Source organism: Erythranthe guttata, chromosome 12, assembly GCF_056151865.1.
Source record: "Erythranthe guttata isolate IM_541 chromosome 12, IM_541, whole genome shotgun sequence".
Classification (NCBI taxonomy): Eukaryota; Viridiplantae; Streptophyta; class Magnoliopsida; order Lamiales; family Phrymaceae; genus Erythranthe; species Erythranthe guttata.
Genome location: NC_142544.1, coordinates 12,087,144 through 12,095,441, shown reverse-complemented (window position 1 = coordinate 12,095,441; position 8,298 = coordinate 12,087,144). Strand labels below are relative to the sequence as shown.

The following is an 8,298-nucleotide window of genomic DNA, read 5'->3' as shown; positions in this document are numbered from 1 at the left end:
GGTGGAAACCACTGCCGCCAACTACAGATCAGTCATCACCCTTCACGCGGCAGTAGGAGGCGACGACAAGCACTCTTCCACCACCATCGTCGTCGGTCGCCGTCAAACATTCTTCCAGAGTCGTTGTTTGATCTCCTTCTCCGACGACGTATTGATTTTCCTCCGAATATTAATCGAGAGGAGAAGAGAGAAGATGAGAAAAGTAGAAGAGAGAAACGGCAAATGAAATGGGTGGTTGTTCTGAAATGTGAAAATGTGATTTAATATAGGGTGATTTGAGAATTATTAAAATAGCATTCGAGTGGAATATTAACTAAGGGGTTTTCTCTAATTATTTTTTGGAAGGACATTTCGATAACTAAATTTCCTAAATGGGGGTTCTTGCTAATTATATTCGATGGAGGAATTATAGAGCTAATGGCCTCAACTAATACAAGTTTTCCCCCGTCGGGTGTCTCTAGTATGGGCCTAACAAACCATTTTTAATTTTTAATTAAGTCAAATTTTCTCATAACCAACATTGACAGCCCATTAGAGACTTTACACAATTTTTTTTCGAAAAAACAAGAAAAAACAAAAAAAGAAAAAGAAAAGAAAAATAGAGTTCCCTTCTTCAAACCTCAGTGCCAAAAACCCTACTGACTCTCCATTTGAGGTTCCATTTTCTGAAAACCACAACAGAGTTGCAGTGTACCTGAACATTTGATTTAAGATTGCAATGAATGTTCGGTGTCTAATTTCAAACGGAGCCCATGTCTGAACTCTTGACATCTCTCTTTGGTTTTGCTTTAGCCATGTTATTTTTCCTTCGCAGGCTCAAAACCTCTCCTTTTCATGGTGTAAGCTCATCGCTTTTCACTCCTTATTATTTCTTTTCACAAAATATACTCACTCATTTTTTCTGTTCCCGTTGCTCATTCTCCACAACTCTTAATTTTACCACCGATTCTAATGAACTTTTCAATTTGGAAACGATTAAGAAAGCCGTAATCGAAGAGAGATGGAATGATTTTCGGATTTCGGGATTCTTCGATTCGGCATTGTCCCCCATTTGGGTGTCGAAAATCTTGATCGGACTGAAGCAGGATCCTGCACTAGCTCTCAAGTTGTTCAAGTGGGCCGAAACCCAAATCGGTTTTCGCCATACGACTGAGAATTACTGCGTCGTTGCTCACATTCTGTTTTGTTCGAGAATGTACTCGGATGCCCACAATGTTCTTCGTCAATTGGTTATTTTACATAATAATAATAATATACAGCCGTTTCCTTCTTGTACTGTATTGGATGTGCTGTGGTTGACTCGGAATGTTTGCATTGCTGGTTATGGGGTGTTCGATGAGTTATTTAGTGTATTGGTTGAGTTGGGAATGCTCGACGAAGCTAGGGATTGTTTCTTGAAAATGAGAAATTTTAAAGTTATGCCGAAAGCACGGTCGTGTAATAATCTATTGCATAAGTTCTCGAAGGTGGAAGATAGAGCGTTGGCGAAGAAGTTTTTCAACGATATGGTTGAAGCTGGAGTAGCTCCGTCTATATATACGTACAACATAATGATTGGGTTTTTGTGTAAAGTCGGGGATTTAAAAGCTGCCAAAAGCTTGTTTATGAGGATGAAGAACACGGGTGTTTTTCCCGACGTTGTTACCTACAATTCACTTATAGACGCGTACGGAAAAAATGGGGAGTTGAGCGAGGCGGTTTGTATGTACGAGGAGATGAAAGAAGCCGAGTGTTTTCCAGATTTAATTACTTTCAATACGTTGATTAATTGCTTTTGTAAATACGATAAAATGCATACGGCGTTCACCTTTCTTCGAGAGATGAAGGAGAGCTGTATTAAACCTAACGTTGTGACGTATAGCACATTCATTGATGCTTTTTGTAAAGAAGGAATGTTGGAGCAGGGTATTAAGTTCTTTATCGACATGAGACGAGTTGGTTTGACTCCTAATGAGTTTACCTATACTTCTCTAATTGATGCTAATTTTAAATTGGGGAATACGGATAATGCTCTGAAATTTGTTAAAGAGATGTTCGAAGCTGCTCTGAAGTTAAATATTGTCACGTATACTGCATTGCTCGACGGGCTATGCGAACACGGTAAGATAAATGAAGCAGAGGAAGTTTTTAAGGCTATGGTGAAAGACGGGGTTGTACCGAACAGGATTATGTATACAGCTTTTATGCATGGATACCTTAAAGCCAAAAGAATCGATGATGCTATGAAGATTCTTGAAATAATGAAGGAGAATAATATCAGACCCGATTTAGTTCTTTACGGAACTATAATTTGGGGGCTCTGCAACGTGGGAAGATTCGATGATGTGAATGCATTGTTGGACGAAATGAAGGAGCATAATGTAGAGGTCAGTGAAGTGATATATACAGCCCTTATCGATTCCTATTTCAAGGCGGGGAAAAACGTAGAGGCACGGAATTTGGTTAGTGAAATGAAGGAAAGAGGAATAAATCCGACAATCGTGACGTATAGTTCGTTAGTTAATGGTTTGTGCGGATTGGGATATGTTCACGAGGCGATAGATTATTTTAATTGTATGAAAAGTTCTGGCTTGCAACCCAATGTTGTTGTCTATACATCACTCGTTCACGGTCTCTGTAAAAACGAACGCGTCGAGGATGCTAAGAAGGTGTTTGTGGAAATGACTGAGAGGGGATTGGTTCTGGATAAAATTGCATACACTTGTTTGATCGATGGGACGATGAAGCAGGGAAATATTGAGGAAGCGTTGGGTCTCGTAAAGAGAATGACTGAAAGTGGGATTGAGTTGGATCTTCATGCGTACACGTGTTTAATTTCTGGGCTGTCTAGATTTGGTCAGCTTGAGCAAGCGAGGGCGTTGCTTTATGAGATGATCGAGAAAGGAGTTGAGCCCGATGAAGTTGTTTACAGTTGCCTTATACACAAGTATCATGAGTTTGGTAACACGGAAGAAGCTGATTTATTACTAGACGAAATGACGGGAAGGGGTCATGCTCCTATTACTAGATGAGTTTGGCAATAAAAGCTTATGATTTTTTCTGATGTATTGTGACATTTGACGACATGATCTTGAGGCAACGCATTGAGTTCTTGAACTTCCAACTTGCAGTGAGAGAGGTAAACATCGAGCATCTTTGTTCCAAATTCGGTTTGCCCCCTCAAGCCCTTTATTTGAATTATAATTACTTATTCTGCTGCAAATGTATTGCATCTGTAGGTGTAGCTGATGATATTTAACGTTTATTTTCTTGGACTCGTCTTCTATCTATAGTTATTTGACAGTGTGGGGAAAACATATTAGCAATTTTCGTCTTCTGTCCCGAGCTTACTGAGTATGAATTATGCAAGTTTCATTGATTGCTCGTTACCTATGTACACATGAAAGTAGCAGATGAGTTGCATCGTCTTCTATGTGCAGTGGAATATGCATTATAAAAGAAGTTCACTATTTTATGCATTTGCAGAATATGCAATTTGTACTCACAATCAAGTGGGGTCTTACCACATTTCCTTTGAAAATATTTACCATTTAATTAGAAAATTCGTAAATATTACTTCAACATAGTTTCGATGTTGCGGCAAAACATGTCAAATTCAACTGTTTCAATTATCCGGATTTTACTTTTTGTGTGTTTCTTTTGTTCTCCGTAACCTGATATCTCTCCTGCACATTTGGAGACCGTCATTTTGGTAACAACTGTTGAAGAATGATTTGCATAAAAATCCAATCATTGCCCGTCATTAACTTTTGCATTACAGTCAGCATATGCTTTTGTCCTCAAATTTCGTAAATTTGTTTTACTTATTTGTGATTAGTTGTCTTAACACTTGATGCAGATTCCCACAGCGGAAAATACCGAGTTGAGGAATCATCTTTCCAAGTCCATGTTGTCAAATGAGTTACCGTATCATTCATCAAGGCGAATATGGGACCGACCCCTGATGAAATGAAAAAAAAACTACTTTTACGGGCCCTGCATTGTTCGAAACTTCTAAATTGAAGTTAACATCAGAAGTGTACACCTATGTGCTTTCTTCAAGTTGAATTGGTAAAGATTCTTCTGATATTCTATACACTTTTCTTTTTTTTTTTTCGAAAAAAAGCTTTTATCATGTTTTCCAAGAAGCGAGATGTCAACTTTAGCTTTACTGAATATCAAATTAACATAATTAAATCCGGGTTCAGTTTCTCACGAGTCCAATCAGATTTTAATTTTAGGAATCCTTATGATCTTTCTTTAGCCAACTTATTAATTTGAAGTATCTGTATAGGTTCTGCTGATGTCGTCGCAGTTTCCACATGAGTGAGAAATCTTGTCTGAAGAAGAATAATTATCTTTGGTCGTATTACAAGTGTGAGTTATGATAGCGTTTATTTAGTGCTCAGTTAGTTTAGTTGTTGTCTAATTCCTTTGTCTTTTTCTTTAATTCCTTTAATCAATTGTGATATTGCAGGTTCTGAGCTTAAATCCATCCTGGTTTATTATGAACATCATATGGCTCGTTAACGGTAGCGACATCTTTCCTTTTGGTACTTTTTGCACCGAACTCTTCCTTGATTATATTTTAATTTCTCGATTTACTTATGTCAATTCTTTTCATAATGAATTTTTTCAGTTCTCGGTTTTCTTAAATGATGTATCTTTGTAAGTTTGATGTATTTTTGTACCTCTTGCAGGTGGAGTTCGAAAAGAAAACTGAAAATCTCTGATCAAAATTCTCCAACTAAAGAAGTTTACGGTTGGCTCCATTGATTTATATTGCAGGGATAGAAGTTGCATGGATATTCTTCAAGTATAAAATGAACCCTCACTCTTTATTTTCTATTGAAATAATAATTATAAAAAAAAAAAACAAGATTATTTTTACTCCTCACCAGTGAGCATAGGCAGTTGGGGACTTCATTTTTGAAAAATCATCGCGTTCTTGAAGTATAGTGATGGTGATTTCGAATATTCACCCTGGAATTTTATGTAATTACCGTGCTCTTGAAGTATAGTGATGGTGATTTTCGATTAACATATGATATATATTTTTACTTGTTCATTTTAGCTGATCTCATTGTTTTTTTTGAAGCAACTTAGGCAATGTTTTGATTTATAATTTGAAATTTTTAATTTGGGGAAGGATGTGAAAGATTTGAGGAGTCGAACAAGCATTAACACTATTTATTTCCGATCAATCACCTTTTTTCACTCTGAAACTGAAGAATCTTATGAATTAACAACTAATGAGTTGTTTAGAAACCATAGTGACAATGTAGTCGGAAGCCTTAAGATTACGAAGGCAACGGAGCAGAACATTAAATAAATGGTATGTATTAAAATATTAACTGAAATGATTAGTGCAGGCACAATTTAATCGTGCAGACACTTTTTTTACCATTCTTGAAAAAACAAAAGGTAAATTTCCACAAAAACTCTCTCAAGCTTTTGTACTTCGATTTCGGATCCCGATCGAGACGATCAGATCGGAGGTAATTCTTACATTTTTTTGATTGTTTCGTTACGTAGATTACAATTATTGAATTATTTTTTTAAACGAAGCATTTTGTTTTACTCGTGTAGAACCACGCGAGTAGATTAATGTAATTTTTTTTTTAAATTCGTATGTTTTTTATTGAAAAAAATTAAAAAAAATTGAGGTCGTGTGTTATTAGGCGAGCTCGATGAACTGAGCTTGCGTTGTTTCACACGAGCAACTTTAATTTTATTTTTTTTAATTTTTTTTATTTTTTTTTAATTTTTTTTAATTTTTTTTTTGTTTAAATTAAATACTATTTCAGTTTTTTTGTTAAATTGTAGATGGCCGGAGGTAGAGGAAAAAGTTTAACGAGTCAAATTACGGGAAAAGGTAAGAGTTTAGTGAAAGCTTTAGGTCGGAAGTCGAACAATCCGGATGATCCGGATCGTATTAGAGATCGGGGAGTTCTTGCATCCTATCGTAGAAGGAAAGCGACGGTAATTTATGTCAATTTTAGCCAGAGTTATTTGATTTGATGATGCCCCCTGCTCAGTATCTCCATCTTGTACCCGGGAGGGGCAGGGGTCGTGGGGGACCGAGGATTAGGATTAGGGGATCGAGGGTTAGACAGTAGGATGATTATGACAGTTGTTTTTTATTTTGACTATTATTTTCCATTTTCATTGGTTATGTACTAGGATGATTGTTACTCATTTTTCTATTTGGATTGTGTGGAACAATTACTTGTTTTTCTGTTTTTATTGTTTTGAACGATTACTCGATTTTCTATTTTGATTGTGTTGGACTATTACTCGATTTCCTTTTTTATTGTGTCAAAAAATTATTCTATTTTCTATTTTGTATTTTAAATATGATTAAAAAAAATTAAAAAATTAAAAAAATAATTGTACTCGCGTAGTTTTACGCAAACAAAGACCATGTACTCGTGTAATTCAGCGTGAGCAAAAGCTCTTTGTTCGCGTGAAACTACGCGAGTACAATTTTTAATTTGTTTTTTTAAATGCAATTTAATTTATTATTAATTAAAAAAAACGTACTCGCGTGATTTCACGCGAACATGGATGTTTTGCTCGCGTGAAATCACACGACCAAAACTTCTCTGTTCGCGTGAAATCACGCGAGTAAGATTATTTTTTTTAAATATATTTTTACGGCTTATTATTATTATTATTAAAAAAAAAATTGTGCTCGCGTGATTTTACACGAGAACCAACTCAGGTCTCGCGTGATTTTACACGACCACTAAGAAGGTTCTCGCGTAAAATAACACGAACAAAAAAAAAATTATTCGTCTTCTCGTGTGATTTTGCACGAGCACATGCCATGTGCTCGTGCAAAATCACACGAGAAGACGAATAATTTTTTTTTTGTTCGTGTTACATGTGCTCGTGCAAAATCACACGAACACAATAAAATAAAAAATAAAAAATCAAGTACTCGCGTCGTGTGATATTACGCGAGCACATGCCATGTGCTCGCGTAATATCACACGAGTACTTGAAAATTCGATAAAAAACCAAAATATTACCTCCGGGTCTATATTTGTTGGATCCATTTTAGAAATTGTTGAATATCTAATTTGTTTTGCAATGAATGTTGAAATTTGGTTTTTAAAGAATTATAGGATTTAGAAATAAAAATGTAAAATGGTAAAAACTTAAAGTAAAAGGTAAAAAGTTATGGTAAAAAAATGCATGTTCGCCAAAATAGCGCATGCGTATATAACCACCCAAATATTAATACTTGAAATTTGAATATTAATTTAATCTTATGTATCATTCTTTTCATTTTCTTTGTTTTGATTTTCTGTAACGATACATCTTCTATTTGTGATAGGTATTATCTTTAAATTTTAAGACAATAATTTTCTTAAAGAAATTATATTTAATTTAGGAGTGTTAAAATAGTTGAGATTCTAATATAAGGTTGATTGCTGAAAAATAATATATTATCTAATGACTAATAGTATATAAAATAAGGGTGAATGGCAAAAAGGCCCATCACATGGGACTTAAATGCATTTTGGTCCACAAAAAAAATAGTCTCTCAATTAAATCCATCTCCATGTCTTTAGTCTAAAATACCCTCCATAATATAATTCTTATCAGTTCCACCCATTATGCTCTAACTTCCATTATATTACACATTGACCCCGGATTTAAATAAATATATCACATTAACTCCCATATTTTTTTTTCAGAAAATAATTTTTTTTCTGAAATGTTTTTTTTTCCGGCCAGATTCCGGCGTTGACCGCCGGAGACCGCCGGTCTCCGGCGTTGACTTTTATTTATTTATTTATTTATTTTAAACATTTTTTTCCTGAAATTCTTTTCCGGCCGGTCCACCACTGTTGACCGTCGGTCTCCGGCGTTGACTTTTTTTTTTTGAATTTTTTTTCTTAGAAAAAAATATTTTAATTAATATTACTGTCCTGGCTACAAAATTAATGTCTCATACAGTAATATTACTGTTTGGGACAGTAATATTATGAATATTATTTTCCCGAATAGTAATATTATTAATATTATTATCTAAAACAGCTAAATTACTGCTGGAGACAGTAATTTAGCAGCCAATGCAGTAATATTAATTAAAATAATTTTTTATAAGAAAATTTAAAAAAAAATAAAAAAAATTCAAGTAACAGTTAAATTACTGTCTCCGACAGTTAAATTACTGTCTCCGACAGTTAAATAACTGCAGGAGACAGTAATTTAGCAACGAATACACTAATATTAATTAAAAATAGTTTTTTTAAGAATAAAAAAGTCAATTAACAGTTAAATTATTGTCTCCGATAGTTAAATAAC

The 8,298-nt window shown here is 34.6% G+C and overlaps 1 protein-coding gene across 5 annotated transcripts; it reads left to right on the top strand.

Moving 5' to 3' along the window:
• The first annotated feature begins 542 nt into the window (after window positions 1-542).
• On the top strand, window positions 543-5,055 carry EMB2794 (Tetratricopeptide repeat (TPR)-like superfamily protein). Of its 5 annotated transcripts, none has more exons than XM_088826719.1 (5): window positions 543-3,118; window positions 3,839-4,050; window positions 4,274-4,356; window positions 4,457-4,532; window positions 4,680-5,055. In XM_088826719.1, the coding sequence occupies exon 1, from the start codon at window positions 753-755 to the stop codon at window positions 3,009-3,011; it is 2,259 nt and encodes a 752-aa protein (XP_088682845.1). In that variant the 5' UTR covers window positions 543-752; the 3' UTR covers window positions 3,012-3,118; window positions 3,839-4,050; window positions 4,274-4,356; window positions 4,457-4,532; window positions 4,680-5,055. The 5 variants fall into 5 exon arrangements, with proteins under 5 accessions (XP_088682845.1, XP_088682846.1, XP_088682849.1 ...); XM_088826720.1 differs by having other exon boundaries at window positions 599-3,118; window positions 4,457-4,511; XM_088826722.1 differs by having other exon boundaries at window positions 628-3,118; window positions 3,818-4,050; window positions 4,457-4,511.
• Window positions 5,056-8,298: the final 3,243 nt, after the last annotated feature.